Source organism: Ochlerotatus camptorhynchus, unplaced genomic scaffold (assembly GCF_037179485.1).
Source record: "Ochlerotatus camptorhynchus isolate MF236.1 unplaced genomic scaffold, CSIRO-AGI_Acam_v1.1 ptg000006l, whole genome shotgun sequence".
NCBI lineage: Eukaryota > Metazoa > Arthropoda > Insecta > Diptera > Culicidae > Ochlerotatus > Ochlerotatus camptorhynchus.
This window is the reverse complement of record NW_027040498.1, coordinates 362,408-386,221: the sequence shown is the minus strand read 5'-3', so window position 1 is coordinate 386,221 and position 23,814 is coordinate 362,408. Positions and strand designations below refer to the sequence as shown.

General features: G+C 44.3%; 1 protein-coding gene across 1 annotated transcript in view; it reads left to right on the top strand.

Moving 5' to 3' along the window:
• The first annotated feature begins 210 nt into the window (after window positions 1-210).
• Window positions 211-23,814, top strand: part of LOC135717585 (uncharacterized) — a 67,197-nt gene continuing 43,593 nt past the window's right edge. The window contains exon 1 of the mRNA XM_065239719.1: window positions 211-1,516. Within this exon, the coding sequence (XP_065095791.1) occupies window positions 1,390-1,516 (127 nt within the window). The 5' untranslated portion in view covers window positions 211-1,389. The remainder of the gene's footprint in view (window positions 1,517-23,814) is intronic.

Below are 23,814 nucleotides of genomic sequence, written 5' to 3'. Positions count from 1 at the left end.
AAAATTAACGAAATGGTTGGTCGGGGTTCCAGTTCGACTCTGTTCAACTGCGTTAAGTATGCATTTTATTCGCACTGGGTTTCGTCGAAGATCGACTCCAATGACAGCTGTTGAGCTGAAGCGAGATGCAACATCAATGCATTCTCACAAGAGTAAACGAGAGCGTGGCACAAGAACAGCCGCGACGTCGGGGCATGTCGGTCGAAGTTTGAACTCAAAACTCAAAGTTTTTCGCTGCAACCGCGCGAGTCATCATTGTCGTCGGTCGCTAGAAGTGTTATTTTTCTATTTGTGGAAAACCTTCAGCTTTTCAGCTGCTGTGTAGAAATTTTATCGGTGCTGGAGTGATTCGGACAGAATATCGCGTAAATTCCGTATGGAATCGGTGTTGCGCATTGTGAGCCGTAAGCTACCGTCGCCATTTGGCGGCGAGTGAAAAAAAAAAAAATCTGGTGGGTTCCGGATTTGCCAGCAGTGTGATGAAAATCCACAGCAACAGCAGCAGTAGCAAAAGAAAGATGGTCGACGAAAATTAAAACGCATATTTTGCTTGTGGCCCCCGTTCGGTCGCTCGTGCCGTCGTCGCGCACCGTCTTCTTTTTTCAGTCGCCGTGGAACCGTCTGGCGTTTTTTCGAGAACCTAATATTATTTTCCCTGGATTGTGGTGACTTTGAGCAAAAAATAGGCATGACTCATTGGGGAGGAGTTGCTAGGGTTGAAGCGCAGCAATAAGATACCTGGAAAGGGAATGAACAATAATGCATATGAAGCTGTTATTTGTTGCTTCGGTTTCCTCCGGATTATGATTTGAAGAAGAAACTAATTTTTAAACCAATTTCATCAGTGATTAATTTGTTACTTTTGGTTGAAGGAGGTTCAAACGAGCGATAATAAGTGAATCCCGGTTGTCCTTCAAAATCATCAGACGGCAGCTGCTGAACCCGTGGTCATAAGGAAGAAAAAAATTTCACTCGTGTCACTTTTCTTTTTTTTTCTCGGCCGAAAAAAAAATCGTATTGTGCTTCCTTCACTACCTATCGTATTGCGACTGCTGGTGAAGAGAGTGTGCTTGTTGAACGGAAAGTGTGTGTGTGCATCTGCGGCCAAAGCGGCGGGATAAGAAGAGAAGAAAATTCAAAATAAAGCGAAATCAAAACACCTCCCCACTTGCTTAGCAATCATTTTTGTTGGCCATCAATTTCGTTCGAACGGAGGAGTCGTTCCGTCAGAAGAAGGCGCTATTTCATCATCCTGTTTCTACGCGCGCGGATAGAATCCATCTCACTCACATCACGCCCGTGTGGTGATTGTGTGAAATAATAGCTTTTTTTTCGAGCTGGGCGTGATCAGCTGGTGAGATTTTGACGAAGTGAACGAGGCAACGGTAGATGTGGAAAATGTGGAGTGCGTCGTATGAAATTATCGTGGAAACCCTGACCGGGTCCGAGTTCGAGGTCACCGTTAGCGATCGGGACACCGTGGGATACATCAAGTCCAAGATCCAGAAGTATGAAGGTATGCACTTGTTGGAGTTGGGTAAAAACTTGAATAAATGATTATAGTGGAATAGCTCGAGGCGTAGCTCTGATAATGATATCTCATGCTAGAGAACTTTTGATTACCATCTCTGCGAACGTTGGCCGGAACAACTTCGTCGAAATTCCATAGAACCACTGTTGGTCCGCTGACAGAATCGAAAACCTCCATCAAAACCGTGCGGAACCTCTTCCGCTGAGAACGCGAGAAAACTCCATCAAAATTCCGTGAAACCTCCACTGGCAGCATCAGAAATCGTCATCGAACTCGTCCGCCAAGAACGCGAAAAAAACGCCTTCGAAATTTTGCATTTTTTATGGGTCATACTTTATGTAATTGTAATTTATTTGGACAAGACAAATTTCGTAGAACCTTCGTTGGCAGCATCTAGAATCCTCTTCGAAATCATGCCGAACCTCCTCCGCCGAGAAGGCAAGAAAAATCCGTTGAGACTTCCAGGAACTCCCGCTGGCAGCATCCAAAATTGTAATTGTAATTTATTATCGTAACGTTAGCCTGTCGGTTACAGCATTGCTCAGGTCAAGGAAAACACAACATTTGATTTTTAACTAAAGGAGAACAATAAGTCATTAGTGGAAGTAGCTTTCTTAGTAGGTATGTAATTCTTAAACTAGGTTTGAGATCCTGTTGAGAGCGCTGTCTTGAATGCGCTGATCGTTGTATGTCGTCGTGTTGCTAGAGGGAGCTGGTTCCAGATGATTGCACCTGCGATCATCACACTCTTCTTCTTCGATGTGGTGTGATGGGGAATCGCAAAGCAGCGGGCCCGCTCAAGCTGTCCTCTTCTCAGGTGTTGCTGCAGATAAGGTGGGAAAGTTCCTGCGTACCCTTCCCGCGAATAAAACAGCTGATTCTATTCCGGTAATTTGTGTCCAGGTCGTGTCCCAAAATAGAGTTCCTTACAGCAGCAGTGGATTCTCTGCGTCTGAGGCCATAGACAAAGCGAACTGCTGCCTTGAAACAACGGTTTAGTTGATCACGGAGCGCTGATGACAGTCCAGGATAGTAAGTGACGTCACAGTAGGTGAAAAACGGCACGACCACTGCTTGCACCAGCTTTATTCGGGTTTGAACTGACAAAACTGGAGCGAATCTTCGGAGTGTCCGCAACGTTCCAAAAACTTTGGCCGTTATGTCGTTCACATGTCCATTCCACTTCAGGTTGCGATCCATCCTTAGACCAACATTCCTCGCCGATAGCTTGAAGTAGCCGGACGTAGTTTGTTCGTGTCTCCGTTGCGGGTATTGGTTTCGTAGCCGGTGGAGTTTTTTTTCCCACCACAGTGGTTTTTTATATCGCGCGTTATTCCTACCGTGGACGAAGTTCAGTGCCCAAGGCAACCGCAGTCAGCAGAGGAAGTAGCCACCTTTAGCGACGCTATAGGTGGACTATCATCTCACCGTCATCATCTCATCACCACTCCAAAGCAGCAAGCAACAACAACAAAGCAGCAAACGGAGTGGCTGCACCAGCTCACACAGCCGGCACCGGCCGGTGTTAAGTATACCTACTATACAATAGTCTTCTCTAGCCCATTGCCGCGCTTTTGTTATTCAATTTTGCGCGTGGCTTTGCCCTCTCCCCTGATAGGGTTGTGAGGGCTATAGTGGTCAACTTCTTGCAACTAATAAAATTTTTTTTTTTTTTTTTGTTTTTTTTTTTTTGATAATTTTTTTATTGTTTTTTTTTTGCTTGTTCATACACTGGGCAACAAAATATTAACAACTAGTAGTGAAGTAGATTAATTGGTGAAGGTTTTTTATATATATATTTTTTTTTCCTTTTTAAGCGGTTGTGCACCGCTTTTGCGCAACACTTATGGCGTCTTCGGATGCCTACGTTGCGCGAACCAGGTACTACCAACCGTCTTCGAAAGGACCATGGGTTGTCTTTTTTCGGCCCAAAAATAAACCTTTGAAAACTCTCGACATTTCGAGAGATTTGCTGCGTAAGTATCCGGGAATCTTGGTACATAAAGAGAGATTCAATAAACTGCGTGTAGAAGCACCGACTTATGATGTGGCAAATAAAATTGCTGAACACGAGCTGTTTAGTGTCGAGTACAACATCTACATCCCTTCTCGAGATGTGGAGATAGAAGGTGTGGTCTCCGACGCGAGTCTGAGTGTCGAGGACTTAAAACGAGCATCGGGTTGCTTCAAAAACTCGAAAATCGGAGAGCAGGTACAGATACTGGATGTCAGGCAACTGCATTCAGTATCTTTGCAAGATGGCAAGAAAGTTTATCAGCATTCAGACTCGTTTCGGGTGACTTTCGCTGGTTCAGTTCTCCCAAACTTTGTTAAAGTTGATGGTGCTTTTTTCCCGGTGCGGTTGTTTGTACAGAGGGTATATAATTGTACCAACTGCAAAAGGCTAGGACACTCGGCCAGCCATTGCGGCAACAAAACTCGTTGTGGCAAATGTGGTGAAAACCACAAAGAGGATTCTTGCCACAAAGAAACAGTAAAATGCGCATATTGTGGCGAGAATCCTCACCCCTTGCAGGAGTGCCCGATGTACAAACAGCACTCCGATAAAGTGCAGCGTTCAATCTCTGGACGCTCCAAGCAGTCATATGCACAAATGGTGAAGGCTGCATCAGCCGTCCAAGATGAAAACCAATTTTCGATTTTGTCAGCTGAAGAATCGGACTCTGACTCATCCGATGAGGGTGACTCTACGGTGGTACACGCACCTTTGAAAACAAATGGATCCTCAAAACGAAAATGCTCCTCCCCGAAAGTGCGCCGTAAAAAAACTAAAGTCACTCCCAGAGGATTGCAAAATTCCCAGGGTAATGGGGATGAAAAAATTAAATCGAAGGCTCCCACTGCTCCACTTCCTGGCTGCAGTAAGGATTTTCCGCCATTACCCAACAAAGATAAGAAAAACAAAAAAGCTGCTCCTCAAACTTCTCAAAAGAAATCCAAGTCCGAACGAGGTTTGCTAGCTTTTTCGGACATTGTGGAATTCATATTAAATATGTTCAACATACAAGACCCTCTTAGAAGCTTAGTTTCTGCCTTGCTTCCAACATTAGAATCATATCTTAAGCAATTGACTGTTTCATGGCCCCTCCTTGCATCAATCATATCTTTCGATGGATAATTCGTCGAACGAGGTTGAAGATATGATCACTGTGCTACAGTGGAACTGCCGTAGTCTAGTGCCTAAACTAGACTCGTTCAAATTTTTACTTCACAATTCTGATTGTGATATATTTGCTCTCTGTGAAACATGGCTTTCTACCGATAAAGAACTCAACTTCCACGATTTTAACATTATTCGCCTGGATAGAGACGATTCTTATGGAGGAGTACTTTTAGGGATCAAAAAGTGCTACCCTTTCTACAAAATGTCCCTTCCTGCTCTATCAGGCGTCGAAATCGTCGCTTGCCAAATAAATGTGAAGAACAAAAATCTTTGCATAGCTTCAGTTTATGTTCCACCAAGAACCTCCATTAGCCGTAGTCAACTCTGGAATCTTGTCTCGATTCTTCCATCTCCAGTATTAATTCTGGGTGATATGAACTCCCATGGTACTGGGTGGGGCGATCTATATGACGACAATAGAGCGGCTATTTTTTACGATTTATGCGACGATTTCAACTTGACTATTTTAAACACTGGTGAAGCGACACGTATAGCAAAACCTCCGGCTCGAGAAAGCCGACTCGACCTATCTTTGTGTTCTAGATCGCTATCATTGGATTGTCTGTGGAAGGTTATCAATGATCCCCATAGTAGCGATCATTTGCCAATCATCATTTCAATTAAGTGTGCCCCTCACTCTGTAGAACCATCTCGAGTTCCATTTGATCTTACAAGGAACATAGATTGGCATAAATATGCAACGGCGGTGACAATCGGTGCCGAATCAATAGATACGCTTCCACCATTGGAAGAATATCGATTCCTCGCCGATTTGATATACAAAAGCTCACTGGAAGCACAAAAAAGAAAAGTTCCAAGTGCGCCCTTCAAAAGGAGACCAGCCACACCTGGATGGGACGAAGAATGCACAAAATTGTATGTAGAAAAATCTGATGCTTTCAAAGCTTTTCGTAGACACAAAACCTCCACATACTTCGAGGAATATTCAAAGCTTGAGACAAAGCTGAAACAATTAGTCAAAGAAAAGAAACGCGGTTATTGGCGCAATTTCGTCGAGGGACTCTCACGAGAAACCTCAATGAACACCTTGTGGAGGGTGGCTCGCAACATGCGTAACCGCTCATCTTTCAATGAGAGTGAAGAATACTCCAACCGATGGATATTCGATTTCGCTAAAAAGGTCTGTCCGGACTCAGTTCCAGCACAAAATATTCTTCGAGAAGCGTCTCCTAGCGGCGGCTCTCTGGATAGACCATTCTCAATGCTGGATTTCTCTATGGCTCTTCTTTCATCGAACAACTCCTCACCGGGAAGCGATATGATTAAATTCAATCTTCTGAAAAATCTCCCAGATATCGCTAAAAGACGCTTGCTAGATTTATTCAATTCCTTGCTAGAAAACAACATTATACCGCCTGAATGGAGACAGGTCAAAGTAATAGCCATTCGAAAACCTGGCAAACCAGCGTCTGACCATAACTCATACCGTCCGATTGCGATGCTTTCGTGCATTAGGAAATTGTTGGAGAAAATGATCCTTCGGAGACTCGATCACTGGGTCGAAACAAATAACTTGCTATCAAATACACAGTTTGGGTTCCGCAAGAGCAAAGGAACAAACGATTGTCTAGCGCTGCTTTCCACAGATATTCAACTGGCCTTTGCGCACAAGGAGCAATTGGCTTCAGTATTCTTGGACATTAAGGGGGCTTTTCAGTTTCCGTTTCAGTTTCCATTGAAATTCTGTCAGACAATCTGCACAGATGTGGACTTTCCGGAATTTTAAATAATTTCTTGTACAATTTGTTGTCAGAAAAGCAAATGAACTTTTCCCTTGGACAACTGACAACTTCCAGAATTAGCTACATGGGCCTGCCCCAAGGCTCATGTCTCAGCCCTCTTCTTTATAACTTTTATGTCAAAGATATCGACACATGTTTGGCAGAACAATGCACGCTAAGACAACTTGCAGATGACGGTGTGGTTTCCGTAAGAGGTCCACATGCCGTGGACTTGCAAGGACCATTGCAATGTTCCTTAGATAACTTGTCTTCTTGGGCTAGGAATCTAGGGATCGAATTCTCGCCGCAGAAAACTGAACTGGTAGTGTTTACTCGAAAGCGGTACCCAGCCCAAATGCATCTTAATCTTTTGGGCAGAAACATTACTCAATCATTGTCTTTCAAGTACCTTGGGGTCTGGTTTGATTCAAAGTGCACTTGGAATACCCATATTACGTATTTGAAGCAAAAATGTCAACAGAGGATCAACTTTCTCCGTTCAATTTGTGGCACATGGTGGGGTGCTCATCCGGGAGACCTCATAACGCTTTATAAAACAACTATTCTCTCTGTTCTAGAGTACGGCTCTTTCTGCTTTCTCTCGGCAAGAAAATGTCACCTAATAAAATTGGAACGAATTCAATATCGTTGTCTGCGTATTGCTCTCGGCTGTATGCACTCAACGCATAACATGAGTCTCGAGGTTCTGGCAGGAGTAACACCCCTCCAGAACCGTTTCTGGGAGCTCTCTCTCAGAATACTAATCAAATGCGGAGTGACAAACACACTTATAATTGAAAATTTTGAAGAAATTCTTGGGCTGAACACACAATCTCGATTTATGAGAATCTACCACCACTACATATCGTCAGATATGTGTCTTCCTTGTTACACTCCAGACCGTGCTCACTTCACCAATCGCAGTTCCTCAATTGAATATGATCTGACCATGAAACAAGCAACTCATGGGATTCCAGATCAACTTCGAACTATTATTATCCCGCGTATTTTTACTGAAAAGTACCAACACGTCAATTGCGTGAAAAGATATTTTACAGACGGGTCACGTCTCAATGGATCCACTGGCTTCGGTGTCTTCAATGAAAACTCTAGCGCCTTCCGCAAACTTCAGGAACCTTGTTCCGTTTTTGTTGCTGAGCTGGCAGCAATCAATTTCGCATTGGGGATGATTTCCAACATGCCCGCAGACCATTACTTCATCTTCACGGATAGTCTCAGTTCGATTGAGGCTATTCGGTCGATGAAACAAGGTAGGCACTCATCTTATTTCCTTTCAAAGGTAAGGGAGCAGATGTGTGTGCTGGTCGAAAGATCATATATGATTACCTTTGTATGGGTCCCCTCACATTGCTCAATCCCAGGCAATGAGAAGGCGGACTCTCTCGCAAAGGTGGGCGCGCAGGAAGGCGAATTATATGACAGGCAAATTTCACACGATGAATTTTACCATTTAGTGCGTCAGAGTACCCTTTCGAGTTGGCAAACCGATTGGGACAATGGAAATCTTGGACGGTGGTTACATTCAATTATTCCTAATGTTTCTCCGAGAGCGTGGTTTAAAGGCTTGGGCTTAAGTCGTGACTTTATTCGCGTGATGAGTAGACTTATGTCCAACCACTACTCGCTAGATGCGCATCTCAATAGAATAAACCTCGTGGACAGCAACATATGTCGGTGTGGAAACGGTTACGACGACATCGATCACGCAGTTTGGCAATGTACGGATAATGACGCCGCCAGAGAGCGACTTTTGAATACCCTCGAGGCCCAAGGAAGACAACCCTGTATCCCTATCAGAGACGTGTTGGGTACCCGCGATCTCTGCTATATGCAGTCGATTTATGTGTTTCTGCAAATGTCTAGTATAAGAATTTAATTCGTTTGTCTTTTGTATCTCTTTATTAGTTTTTGTTTGTCTTGTCCCCCGTCTCGATGAGCCTCATCGTCGCCCACTGGTCACCATAGCCGGTCGAACTCCAGACGAATCTAGAACCACACTACCGTTCACACTGGCGACAACGCTCTGATGAGGCAACGATACCCTACTCCCAAGCTCCTCCCCTTTTCCTATCCTTCGACAATGTACCCCTCTAACCTCGAGTAAGCCGCGAGTATCCGGCCCAACTTCTACTAGACATAGAATTAAGTGAATTTTGTTACAAACAAAGAACAATGAATTATCGGCTCCGTAAAGCTAACGCGATTGAGCCTTACAAATAAACGAACTAGATAAAAAAAAAAATCCTTAGACCAAGATTCACTACGTTGTCAGACAAAATAATGTGTTCTCCGCAGAAAACGATGTTAGTGGTTGGTGCTACCGCTCCTTCTTTGCAAAAAATAATTGCTTGCGTCTTCTTCGGGTTGGGGAAAAGTGAGTTCTGCCTGGCCCATCGCTCTATGCTTTCCAGATCGTTGTTTATGGCTTCGACGAGTTGGTCTACGTTTTGGATGGCACCAGAAATGTAGATCTGTAGGTCATCAGCGTAGAGCTGATAACTGCATCTCAGTCCACGGGGAAGGCTATTGATGTAGAGGCTAAATAGCAAAGCGCTCAAGCACGAGCCCTGGGGTGTACCATCTATCACCGATTTCTGGGAGGACATTCCTATCCGTACCGCCTGGGTGCGATGATAGAGGAAAGAAGAGATAAGGTCGCATGCATTGTCGGTGAAAGAAAATTCCTCTCGAAGTTTTCTCTGTAATTTGCGATGATCAACACAGTTGAAGGCCAACGAAAAGTCAACCAGGACCATAACTGTACACTGCTCGTTGTCGAAATGGTCATAAATATCGTGCGTCACTTTTGCCAAAGCTGTTGATGTGCTATGGCCCTTTCTGTATCCTGATTGGTTCGATGCAAGGAACCTGCGATCGTCCGCTTCCACGTGCCCAACAATTTGGTCGAGCAGGATCTTCTCGAGAATCTTGGAGATGGCAGGGAGAACACTAACTGGCCGAAAGTGTTTAGGTTCAGTCGGATTTGTTACCTTTGGTATGGGCGTGATGAGACCTTTTTTCCAGACGGCAGGGAACGATCTGGCATCAATCACCGCATTGTACAGGTGAACCAGTACAGGCAGTACAAACGGGACCAACATCTTAACGAATGAGATAGGGATTCCATCTGAACCTGCAGCATTGGTTTGAACTTCCATAATCTTGCGTGACACTGTGACACGTTGGCTGTAGTCCTTCGGAATTCGAACTGCATCCCACCACGGTCCGTAGCGGTACGGTGCGCCGGTTCAACTTCTGCTCTATTGTCAGTCACAAGCAGTCGATGTCCCTCGGTTCATCTCATCAGGATCAGCATGTTCAGCGGCAACGTTCTTCTTGGCGTTGTTATACACACCCTCACGCCGGAAGTTGCTCCAAAGCTTTTTTGCAGGGAGGTTGTGTGCAAAATGCGTTTCCCCGTATCGCTTCTTTGCTGCTGAGGCTGAGATCAACGATGCTGCCTTACTGCGTTTTCGTACGAAGTCGTTCCACTGATTGTCGTTCCTTCTCCTGTTGGGATTTCGCGTGTAGAGTGCGTGTGCTAGGTCTCTCACTGCAATCACCCTTTCAATTTCTGTTGTAATCCATGGCGTACGTGCATCTTTTACAACAATTTCACGTTCAGGAGCATGTCTGTCCATTAGGTTTTGCAGTTTGGTTGTTATTGTCTGTGCTTTAGTGTTAACGTCGTCGGTGTTGAGTACCTCTCTGAAGTCCGTTGTTTGGAAGTCTGCCTGAAGTGCAACAACGTCAACATTACGGAAATTTCTGACCATAATACGCTGAGGTGCTGCTTTTCTAACTTTAACGTCGGAGATCAAGAAGATGATCTCATGATCTGAGAGGCTCGAGGATTTTGTCTTAGCTGTACGTATAGATTCAGGACTGTCTTTCTGATATTCTTGTGGGTGGTGTTGGTAGGATGGTAAGGTGGAAGGCATCGTGAATACGGATGAGCGATCTCCGATTTCCTGATGACTGTTGAGCAGTGACGTTGATGTTAAAGTCTCCGGCAACGAAGATTCGGTCGAAGGCGAAATCCTGGACATCGAAAAGGAGCTTCTCGTACTCTCGTGCAAAATGCGGGTGCGAAACGGAGGGATTGTAGATGGTGACGATTCCAATGTTGAGATCGTTGATTTTTACCTTAACGACGAGATACTCGAACCTTTGCGCTAGAAACACGTCTGGATCGTATGTAGATTTGAGTACTGGGGTTGCCGTCAGACCTTTCAACACGTAAATCCCACGGCCTCTGTTGGATGGTAATGAATGTTTCACGAAGTTGTAAGCTGGTACACGGACCAAAATCACCGAAATCACGCGGAACCTCGTCCGCCGAGAACGCGAGAAAACGTATCGATATTCCCTAGAACATCCGGCATCAGCATCCAGTCTCTTCACTGGTATCGTACAGAACCTCCTTCGAGGGAAATTTCGACGGAGCTTTTACGTGTTCACGGCAGAGAGGATACTGCACGATTTCGGTGGAGATTTTTTATGTTACCGGCAGAGTTTCCGTGGAGTTTTCACATGTTCACGACGGAGAGGGATCCGGGAGATTTCGGTTGAGATTTTCGGTGCTGCCAACGGAGGCTCCAGTGAGTTTTGACGGAGTTTTGACGGAGTTTTCTCGCGTTTTCGGTAGAGGAGGTTCTGCACGATTCCGGTGGAGATTTCTGATGCTGCCAACGAAGGATCCAGTAGGTTTCGACAGTTTTTGGCGTCCGACACTGCCAGTGATTCCAAGGAATTTCGACGGATTTATTTCGCATCCTCGGTGGAGGAAATTCCCAATACTATCAACGGAAGTTTCAGGGAGTTTTCTTGCGTTTTTGGTGGAGGAAGTTCCGCACAGTACCAGTGCTGCCAACGGAGGTTTAAGAGAATTTGGACGTAGTTATCTCGCGTCCATTCTATGTGCATTGAACGAGTCCGAAGATGGTCCGAAAGTGAGGATAACAATAACAAACCAACTTTTTTGGCTGAAGCGAAAGTGAGGATAACAAACATCGCACTTGAAAATGGGACTACGCAAGTGTGCGTGTTATAAACGTCAGAAAGGTCAATAGGGGGATTTTGATGATCTAATTTTCTGTCAAACGTGAACCAGCAGCGCCTGATTGGTCGGGCAAACCTAAGTGGAGACAACTGGCTTGTTGTCCAGTTGTCTCCTCTTCCTCTTAGCACGCAACAACAAAAGAACTGAGAAAATTCGGCTAAGTTTTAAATTATTAAATTGTTTTAAACTACTCGACAATTCTATAATTTGAACCTGTCAAAAATAAAACTGCAACACGATCCTTGCAACGCACAGCTCTAAAAGATGTTTGTAATCATCAAGTTCCATAAACTTTACTGTTCTCTATGAAGTTCATAGTTATTTTTTTGTGAAGCTCTTCGATACATCTTTAAATACATCTAAAGAAATTTTAAACAGAGTTCCATTCGTGTTTCAAACTCGCTCAGAAATAAAACAGAATACAGTCGAGCAGTTGCAAATTTGGTGCAACATAGTGCTCGAATAATGAAACTGCAACTCAGCATTGCGAGAGGTGCGTTTCTGTTCTAGTTTCCAATTGACTGCTTTCTCACTCCAATGGGTCTGGGTTCAGTGGGATTTTTCAGACGCATAAAAATCTCTAGTCACGTCTTCCTTCGGAATGGAAGCAAAGCCGTTGGTCCTGGCCCATGTATGTTGAATGGGTGCGATATCCAACGCAGGTGTGGAAGCTGCCTTACTGCACATTCGATTGCCGTCAATGGATGGCAATCGATGTCCGTCGGTGATTGGCACTAGATTGCGGAACAGAGACCGACGTTAAATAAAGGAATGAAATGCACCTCAAATGATCTGCCCTAGACCGAGCACCTGTGCTACCACCCCATAGCTACAACCCTGTGGTGCATCATTATACGCCGTTAACTGTCAGTGCGCTTGGCGCGAAGAGAAAATTAACTTTTTTATCTTTGCTGTGACGAGAACTGTACGATTACTAAAAATAAAGAGTTCTGATTATTTTGATGATTAACATGCAAAGTAGTAGTTAAAGTTATTGAAAACATAGCATATTTTGCGACGAGAAGTGTCTCTGAAGAGTCGTCATCGAAAAACCGGAGTTAATATGGCAGAAGGCGGAGAAAACGACGATTTTCCTGGGTTCGAGGAGATCTCCCCACAGGAGCTGTTTAGGCAAATGGCGGCGCAAAACACGAAGCTGTTGCTTATTCTGGAGCGCCTTTCCAATCAGCAGGCGGCACCAGCAGCTAATCCGAAGCGGAGCGCTGAACAGATTGTCGAATCACTATCATCGGCAATCAAGGAATTTTGTTATGATCCGGCAGCCGGAATGACATTTGACCGGTGGTTCAACAAATACGAGGACCTCTTCAGAGCGGACGGTAGGGAGCTGGACGACGCTGCGGAAATACGTCTTCTGTTGCGCAGTTTGAGCGTACCAGTTCATGAGAAGTTCACAAACTACCGCCTACCGCAGCATCCACGCGAACTAACCTTTGATCAAGAAACTGAAGGTTATTTTCGGTCAGCAAAAATCACTTTTTAGCAAACGTTACGATTGCCTCCGGGTGGTCAAAAGTGATGCGGATGATTAAGTCACATACGCCGGAATCGTAAGCCGGCAGTGTGAGGAATTTGATTTGACGAATCTCACAATCGACCAATTCAAAGATCTGATTTTCATCTGCGGAATGCAGTCTTCGAAAGAAGCGGAGGTCAGAACGCGCCTTCTGTCGAAGTTGGAGTCTGATGCTGGAAGGGAGATCAATCTCGAAGTGCTCATCACGGAGTGTCAGCGGTTGTCGAACCTTAAACACGACACTGCGCTAGTGGAAAACCAAGCAACTTCCAGTGTACATGCCGTTCAGCAGCACAAGCAGCAGCATCAGCAACCAAGGCAACCGAAGGCCGGCTCAACTAATGCAACCGTTCCTCGTTCACCCTGCTGGCAGTGTGGGGCAATGCATTTTGTCAAAGATTGTTCCTACACAAACCACATCTGCAAGCAATGTAACAGGCAGGGGCACAAAGAGGGCTACTGCAGTTGTTTCAACCGAACAGTCAACAACGCCGGTGACAACAAACAAGCGCCTCAACAAGAGAAGCAAAACAAGAAGAAGCAAAGTCAAGCAAACAGGATTCCTTCGGTAAATCAAGTACACAGTGAGCGGAAGTACGTATCAACCCGGATCGACGGCCATTCTGTGAAGCTTCAACTTGACTGCGGCTCGGACATTACCATCATCTCCGAACAGAACTGGAGGAAATGCGGTTCACCCTCTCTTTCGCGAACGGATCACAGAGCGAATACAGCATCGGGCGAGCAGCTGCCTCTACTAGGAGAGTTTGCTTGTGAAATGCAGATCGGCGAAGAGCAGCAACACGGAACCTGTTACGTCACGTCAGTTAAGGGACTGAACTTGCTCGGTCTGGACTTCATGGACGCTTTCAATGTTTGGGCGAAGCCGTTGACCACCATCTGCAACCAGGTAAATTGTTCCAATTCATTCGATTCAGCCAACTGGTACCTCACCCGTTTTCCCGAAGTTTTCAGTGATTCCCTCGGACATTGCACGAAAACGAAGGTGAAACTCTACCTGAAACCCGAAGCGCAACCGGTCTTCAGGCCGAAACGACCGGTACCATTCCATGCAGTGCCCAAAGTTGATGAGGAGTTAGACAGATTGCAGTAGCTGGTGGACTACTCTGACTGGGCAGCCCCAATTGTCTCGGTTAGGAAGCCGGGAGGAAAAATTCGAGTCTGCGCCGACTACTCTACAGGATTGAATGCGGTACTCGAACCACATCACTTTCCGCTACCAACACCCGAAGACATTTTCTCCAAGCTGTCGGGTAGCAAAGTGTTCAGCATTATTGATTTATCGGATGCCTATCTTCAAGTCGAGGTAGACGATAACTCGAAACGGATGCTGACCATCAACACCCACCGTGGGCTATTTCAATTCAACCGCCTGCCCCCGGTGTGAAATCGGCACCTGGAGCCTTCCAGCAATTGATGAGCAAGATGATTGCAGGCTTGGAAGGTGTGGATTGTTTTCTGGATGACTTCCTTATCCACAGCAAGGACAGAGAAGAGCATGACCGTATTTTGGAGAAGCTATTCACTCGCATCCAAGAGTATGGGTTCCGTCTACGACCGGAAAAGTGCAACTTCTACAAAGAAGAAATCCGGTACCTAGGTTTCATCATCAATGCCAACGGTATCAAACCTGATCCTGAAAAGGTAACTTCAATAGCCAAAATGCCGCAACCGAAAGACGTCACCGAACTCCGATCTTTTCTCGGAGCTGTAAATTTCTACGGAAAGTTCGTCCGGGAAATCCATCGAATCCGGCACCCGCTGAATGATCTACTCAAAAAGGACAGGAAGTTTGTATGGAGTGACCAGTGCCAGAACGCTTTTGACAGCATCAAAAATGTGTTGCAATCAGACTTGTTGCTTACGCATTACAATCCAGACATCGAGTTAATCGTAGCAGGTGATGCTTCGAAGACTGGCATAGGTGCCATCATTATGCACCGTTCTCCGGATGGGCAGATCAAAGCGATAGCACACGCCTCGAAAACATTGATCAGCACCGAACAGAAATACAGCCAGGTGGAGAAGGAAGCGTTGGCGTTGGTTTTCGCAGTAACGAAGTTTCGTCGAATGCTGCTGGGACGAAAATTTACGCTTCAGACAGATCATCAGCCGTTACTCAAAGTCTTCGGATCAAAAAAAGGTATTCCACTGCACACTGCAAATCGTCTTCAACGGTGGGCATTATTGCTGCTTGGATTCGACTTCAACGTGGAATATATCGCAACGGACAACTTTGGATATGCGGATGTACTTTCTCGGCTAATAAGCAACCATCAAAAACCCGAGGAAGAGTACGTTATTGCCACAGTCAGTCTGGAAGAAGAAGTCAACGCAAGCCTGAAGGAATGTCTCACATCGCTGCCAGTGAACTTCAAGATGGTTAAGACAGCTACAAAGAAGGACGTCCTACTGCAACAAGTCATACAGTACATTGACGGATGTTAGCCGAACAGCAGCAGTATCGCAGATCGAACCCTGAAGACCTTCCATATTCGCCGTTAGTCTCTGTCAGTTGTCAATGGATGCATCATGATGAACGACCGTGTAGTGATACCAAAATGTTACAGGCAACGCGTTCTACAGCAGCTGCATCGGGGTCACCAAGGCATAGAAAGGATGAAAGCCATCGCTCGCAGTGTGGTCTACTGGACCAATATCGATGATGATATTGAGGATCTGGTTCGTGCGGTGTTGGCAAATCTCCGGCGCATTATCAACCTCAACCGTGGCCAAGGGCAGACGGTCCATGGAAGAGAATCCATCTAGACTACGCAGGACCACTTGACGGAATGTACTACTTAGTCATAGTGGACTCATATTCGAAATGGCCAGAAATTGTTCAAACTCGCTTGACGACAGCAGCTGACACGATCAGATTTCTTCAGAAAACCTTTGCCAGATTCGGTATTCCGGAGACTATTGTCACCGACAACGGAACGCAGTTCTGTAGTGCTGAATTCAAGACGATGTGTCAGCAGCTCGGAATTATCCACATTCGTACAGCGCCATATCACCCTCAGTCAAATGGCCAGGCAGAACGCTTTGTCGATACCCTAAAACGCTCATTGCACAAAATTGAATCGGTCCGACGGTGGATGCGCAGGATGCATAGTAGCAATGTGAGCGACAAGCAGACATGATGCTGTTCATAAACTACGTAGACAGGGAGAGATTCAAGTCACCCCTTTCGCCTCCGTAGACCGTAGTTCAAAGAGTTACAGAAAAGAAGATATTGTTTTGTGATGAAACTTCACAGAACATCCTGAACCTCACAAAGCTGTTTACGTAAAGGGAACTTAAGGAAAGTTCCGAAAATTGTTGAGACATTTTGAAGACTAGAAATATTCTAATAAATATTTTTTGAGTTTCAGAGTACTTCAGAGATGTACAAGGAACTTCAGGGAACTACTGGGAGTTGGAAATATGTTATGGAAACTTTATGTAAGCTACAGTGCTGTTCGATATAACAGCAGCGCATGCCGATTTTCATGCAAAATTAACAACATGTCAACGAGGTCAACTCTAACTGCAAATCTAGGTTAAACCTTCTCCGTACCCTCGGAGGTCGACACCAGGACAGCAACCGAACCTCCCGACTCCATGTGTCCAGGGTCATAGTCAACTCTCGTCTGACATACGGTCTGGAAGTGACTTGCCTTGCTCGGGATCGGCTAATCGATGTACTCTCTGTAGAGAGTGGTTCGTTCCCTTTCAATTGGTACATTGCCAACGCCATCTGTCGAAGAGCGATCGGGATAGCTTCAAAGACAACAGGTGAGGGAGGGTTCGTCCTAGAGGAGGGCAATCAACTCCTAATGGAATTTGCAAACCAGGAGCTTCCCACAGTGTGCCAGGTTCACTGGTTTGGGGCCAAGAGTTGGAACCTACCTAAACCCAGAATTGATCCAATAATCAAAAACAGCAGCCAACTCGATAACCCAACTCCAGCGTGGCAAGTACCACGACTACACCATCAGATACTCCGTTGGTTCAGTTACCCGTAGCTATTATTTTAGACACTTTTACCTAGCATCCACTTTTCGGCAGGTGCTTCCAAAAATTTAGTATTTTCTGATCGTAAAATTGAACATATTTGTAGTTCTGTGACTAAGGCAAGGTGGCAAATGAACCAGGAAAACCGGGAAAAAGTCGGGAATTTATTTTCACCAGGAAAAACCGGGGAAAAACCAGGAAAATAATCTTGTTTGTATGATTTAAATAGGTTTTAAATTTTATGTATGTCAAAGTTTCTTTTTATAATCAGGTCAAAACTAACCATTTTATTCAAGTTAAATCTTTCACACAACTAAACATTGGTGAACAATATTTACCCTGAGAATTTAGTAAATATATTTTGTATTTATATTTAATTTAATTTTTTTCTCGAATCAATTGCATGTATGATTTGTCCCTTCCCGTGGCTAGTTTTTTAACCTGGACGTTGGTGGGTGGGCCTAATCTTATGCTTCATAGTGGAGCGTTGGCTCATGCCGTGACAAAATAGCGTCATGAGCATGTGATGAGGATTACTGAGCTTCCCCTCTCTGATGAACCATTGCATGAGAGAACCAAAGTTCTAGCCTGAAGTGATAGTATCACACTTGTTACTCCTTTATTTGAAAGCCTGGCGGGTTTTGCCGCAAATCACTCTTATTTTATTTATTTTTACGCAGATAGATTTATTTGGGTTTGCAAGGGAATTATACTATTGAAATATTTTAGAAAGTGCCCAACAGTACTCCTTCTACTTGCGTGACAAGCTTTCGTTGTTGTTTTCATTGAGGTATTACTCAGGGAACAATGTCAAACACCATTTTTGTACATGGTATTGCAACTAACCTTATATGTGCTTCATTTTGATTTGGGATAAGTGTTTGAACTTTGGCTCGAGATTTCCACTGTGGCTTGCTTCTATTGTGACATAACCATACGTATTTTTGTGGTGCGACATAGTGGAAACGTGTGAGCGTAGTTGAAGCATATACCCTATGTAATTTAAAAATCAGCTAGAAAACTAACTTCAAAGTGAAGCATTTTAGTCACTTGAAGGTGTCACCTGGGACGAACCTCTCACTCCAAAATCATGAGTTCAAATCTCTCCCGGATAAAGCAAGAATGATCCGAAAGTGTGAAAATTACAATAAATAAAAAAAAAACAACTTCCTTGAAATTTTGCTAAGCATTCTCAAATCATCCTCTTGGAATCCTGTAAAGATTCTTTTAAGATTATTTCAAATATCATCATTGGAATTTCCTTGCATTCCTCTTCGCAATTCCAATCCCCAATTAAGAATAACATATTTTGACCTTACTACATATTACATTTTCTTGAGGCTTCTAAAAAAAATAAACTCTGTTTTCGATATCTCTTCGTCATCTTAAAAGTTTTCCTAGTCTTATATGTTGAAATATGGTCTAGGAAACTTTCCAAGCGCTAGAGATGTTTTCAAAGACCTGAATTTCGATAAATATTTGAAGGCCGGAAGCATTAGTATCGGCAGTTCTTTTCCAAGCCCATCAAATTGTTTTTTCTACAAGTCTGGAATCAACTAATTTCCAATCCCAGATTTTAGATAAATTCTATGTTTAAAATCATGAAATATTTTCTATATTTTAGAAACTTTCATTTGAAGATCGAGATTTTTCGAGAAAATTTTCCTCGTTCCAGAATAATGATAATTATTGATACGATCCAGAACACTTGTCTAGGTTCCAGAGATATGAAGTTTTACAGAAGTTTCTATATTCGAGATCTTTAAAATTGCTTGTCTTAAAATTGACGAATTTGTCCAAGACGTTGAACATTTTTCTCTGCGCCTCAAATTTTTCCCACTTCAAGATTTCCTAATAAATTTCTATGTTCAATCTTTCACATCCCGAAATTCAACCAATTCGCGATCTGAATCTAAATTCAACTTATTCAACGGTTGGTTTTCAAAAAATCGTGGCAGAAAAATGAGTATTGTGTGAGGAAATGGAGGTTACAAGTTAACCTATTGATTATCCAATTAATACTGATTTCACGAAAACAAATTTATAAGATCCTTCGACCATTTGTTTTATTTAAAAAAAAAGCTTGTAACATGCTCATTGTGGTTTGGGAATTTATAATATTTGTCAAAGCGGATCGCATTCAACGATAATTAATATCTTTCCGATCAATAAATGTCACTATTGGTCACTTTTTTATTGTTTTAAAGTCACTATTTAGTCACTTTTTTCGTTATTGTAGTCAATACTATTGTATAAAATACCCATTACCAGCCCTGCATACTTGATACTTACTTGATACTTGATGGGCTACGAATCGCCAGGTTGATTCTACGCCGAACGAAGTACTCTTCTCCATTGGACTCGGTCCTGAGCCAATCGCTTCCAGTCGCCATGAACGTTTAGCGACCTGATGTCCTCCTCAACTGCAAATAGCCAACGTGTCCGAGGTCTACCCCGGAGTCGACGACCTCTACCGGGTTCTCTGCTGAATATAATATTTGCTTGTCGTTCTTCCGGCATCCGCACTACATGCCCAGCCCACCGTAGTCTGCCGTGTTTTATAAGCTTCACTATATCCGTACCGTTATACACTTGGTACAACTCGTGATTCATGCGACGCCGCCAGATGCCATTCTCCTGTTTACCGCCGAGTATTGTTCGCAGCACCTTACGCTCGAAGACACCAAATGCTCTCCGGTCAGACTCTTTTAACGTCCACGATTCGTGGCCGTAGAGGGCTACCGGAAGTATCAGCGTCTTATACAGAGCGAATTTCGTTTTCGTTTGCAGGCTACGGGACTTCAGCTGGCTACGTAATCCGTAAAAGGCCCTGTTTGCAGCTGCAATACGTCTCTTCACCTCGCGGGTAACATCATTATCGCATGTCACTAGTGTTCCAAGATACACAAATTCTTCCACTACCTCAAATTGTTCACCATCTAACAACACTACACTACCAACACCACTATTGCTCCCACGCTGTCTACCGGCTACCATGTACTTCGTTTTGGTAGAACTTATCGTGAGCCCAATCCTCGCCGTCTCCCTCTTAAAAGGCACAAACGCCTCTTCCACTGCTCTACGGTCAATTCCGATGATATCGATGTCGTCCGCAAAGGCAAGGAGCATGTACGATCGTGTGATGATGGTACCGTTCCTCTGCACACCAGCTCTCCTAATCGCTCCTTCAAGAGCAATGTTGAACAGTAAGTTTGAAAGTGCATCACCCTGCTTCAATCCATCTAAGGTCACGAACGAGGTCGAAATCTCATCTGCAACCCTTACACTTGATTTCGATCCATCTAGCGTTGCGCGAATCAGTCTAATTAGTTTCGCCGGAAAACCATGTTCTAGCATAATCTGCCAAAGCTCATTTCTCTTCACTGAATCGTATGCTGCTTTGAAATCAATAAACAGATGGTGAGTCTGCAAGTTGTACTCCCGGAATTTATCAAGGATTTGACGCAGGGTAAACATTTGATCCGTCGTTGATCGGCCCTCACGAAAACCAGCCTGGTATTCCCGACGAAGGACTCCTCAAGCGGTCTCAATCTGTTAAACAGAACGCGTGACAGTATTTTGTACGCCGAATTCAGAAGAGTTATTCCTCGATAATTGGCGCACTCGAGTCTGTGCCCTTTTTTGAATAATGGGCAAATGAGGCCATCCAACCAGCTAGCAGGCAGTTCTTCGTCCTCCCATATCTTCGTTAGAATACGGTGGATTGCTTGATGCAGCTGCTCACTTCCGTGTTTGAAAAGTTCGGCCGGGAGCTCGTCCTTCCCAGCAGCCTTATTGTCTTTCAGCTCACGTATTGCCTTTTTAACCTCGTCTAGCGTTGGAGGCTCCACAGCTTGATCGTCGTCTGCGATGTTTACTCTGTTCCTCGATACTCCCTCACTCTCTCCATTCAACAATGTCTCAAAATGTTCTTTCCACCTGGCAGCCACCATTGTTTTATCTGTCAGCAAATTCCCCTCAAGGTCATTGCACATGGCGGGAGATGGCGCTGTTTTACTCCGCACACCATTGACAGTCGCGTAGAACCTTCGCATATCGTTCTGTTCCATACTTTCTTGCGCCTCAGCAATCACGCGTTCTTCGTATTGCCTTTTCTTTCTGCGGTGGGTTCGTTTCTCAGCTGCCCTTGCTACCTTGTATCGCTCTCTGTTCAGCCGGGTACCAGACACTAACATCCGGCTTCTGGCAACGTTCTTCTCATCCGTCAACCTCTGGCACTCCTCATCAAACCAGCCATTACGTGGTCGTCTTTGAGCTGTACCTATCACTTCTTGTGCTGTTGTGTTCACTGCTCCGTGGATTGTGTTCCACAGATTGTTGAGGTCCTCGTTCACGTTGATTTCGCTAATCCGCTCATCAAGCTTCTGGCGGTACTCTGCAGCAACACCTTCTACTGACAAGCGATGGATATTGAAACGCATCGATCTCCGGTTCGTTGAATTCGTAACGGTCGATAGACGCGCCCGAATTTTGCAGACAACAAGATAATGATCTGAGTCAATGTTAGGCCCCCTAAAAGTCCTTACATCAATGACATCTGAGAAGTGCCGGCCATCCACCAACATGTGATCGATCTGGGTGCAAGTTTCGCCATTTGGGTGTCTCCAGGTGTGCTTTCGGATATTCTTGCGTGCAAAGTAGGTGCTACTGATGGCCATACCTCTAGCAGCGGCGAAGTTTATCAGTTTCAGGCCGTTATAATTGGTTACTGTATGTAGGCTCTCTGTACCAATGATTGGACGAAAGAAATCTTCCCTCCCGACCTGCGCATTTGCATCTCCGATTACAATCTTCACGTCGTGTTTTGGGCACTCATCATAAGTTTTATCGAGACTGTCATAAAACGCGTCCTTCACGTCATCGGATTTATCGTTGGTTGGCGCATAGATGTTGATCAGGCTGTAGTTGAAGAATTTGCCCCGAATCCTTAATACACAGATGCGGTCGCTTACCGGTCTCCACCGCATAACACGCTTCATCTGCTTCCCGATCACTATGAACCCTACTCCATGTTCTGCCCTATCGCCACCGCTGTGATAGATATGATACTTGAAGGAAGTGTTGGCGATGGGATCCACCGCCCGGAATTCACGTTCTCCGGATCTAGGCCACCGTACTTCCTGAATAGCAGCTACGCTCACATTCACTTTTTGCAGTTCACGAGCCAAAAGGCCCGCTCGTCCAGCCCTGCATATTGTAGAGGAATTCTGCTGACAAAATTTTATCATTATCTCTAAAGCGTTATTTTTGAACGCCCTTTTTGCTAAAGGCAGAGTTTTTTTTAATAACCGGGAAAAACCCGGGAATTGAAAAATGGAATTTGAATGGACACCCTGGGTGTACGATGCAGTTTGTGAGAAAGGAGGCATTGAGAAAGTGGAGATATCAAAAGCTCTGATTTTAAGAGCAAGAAATGCACATTCGTTGTTTGTGGAGGATAAAGAGCGTCGAAAGAAGGAGGCATTGGCTGGACAACAAGCATCTATGCAGAAGAGGAAGCGGGAAGCCGAAGCCAAAGCACTACAAGCTAAACGTGCAAAGATCTTGGAGGACGCTCAGCGAGAAGCACAACAACTTGAAGAAGAAATTCATCTACTGAAGAAATGATGAATGTAATGTGGTTTTCGTGTAATTAAATTGGTTTGTTACTGACGTTTCCTCAATTATTTGCATTATTAAGGAACAAGACTAAATCTCGCCATTTGGGGGAAACTTGGGAAACTATTTTTCACCATAACCATCTCAAATTGTCTACCATATTTAATTGTGTCTTCTAAAAATCTCGTTGATAAAAATTGAAAAAGTCTTCTATATGCCTTAATCATTCTTGCAGGAACTGATTCTTAGTATCAATTAAATGCGATATAATGGAGATGATAGTCTTAAGTGTATGACAGAGGCGTCTCGTCCACATGTGCAACAAGTGCACTGCCCAGGTACTCTTAACATGATATTTAATAAAATCATTAGTCATAATTCAATAATCTTCAAGTCATAAGACACATAAAAACATGCAGGCATGTCAAGTGTGACTCTTTAAAACAGCAGTGAGCATTTTGTTTTGGTTCAAAAATTCATCTGGCTCTGTCACACATTGATTTTTCATTCTACAAAAATAGCTATAAAAACGCGTAATTAAAATCTTGCGCGCCAGTTCAAACTTTCCGTGAGTGTATCAGCAACACGGAAATATCCGCCAGAAACGCTTTGGCAGCGTATCTTATAAGCGTAGTGTTTCCAGTGTGTTAGTTTCCGAGTGAAGGAAATTGATAATGTATTGGTAGCTAAAGCGTTTCATCTCCGCAGTGCACCCGGCTCGAGATGGGAAATGACAGGTGGGCAGGAACTCACGGTCTCCCAGTGTTGGTGAGTTCTTTGCCGTTAATTTTGACGAAAAGTTCACTATTTTGCTATACAGAAATTCAAAAAAAAAAATTATCTGCGGATTTGGACAGTTTTTGACCTGTTTCATACGACCGGAAGGTGTATTCTGGTCACAAATGCCGTGCCAAACTGATTTCCTACGCAATTAATCAATCTTTGATGTGAATTCCGCTAATAAACAAGAGGAGCATTTCTTATAGCAAAACTTGCCATAACAAAATGGGCGGTTCATTTTAGTAAACAAACTAACACTTCTTCCGACTGTGGCACCTCTCTTACTCGCCTAGGCCAACGCGTCTCATTACCATAGTGCAC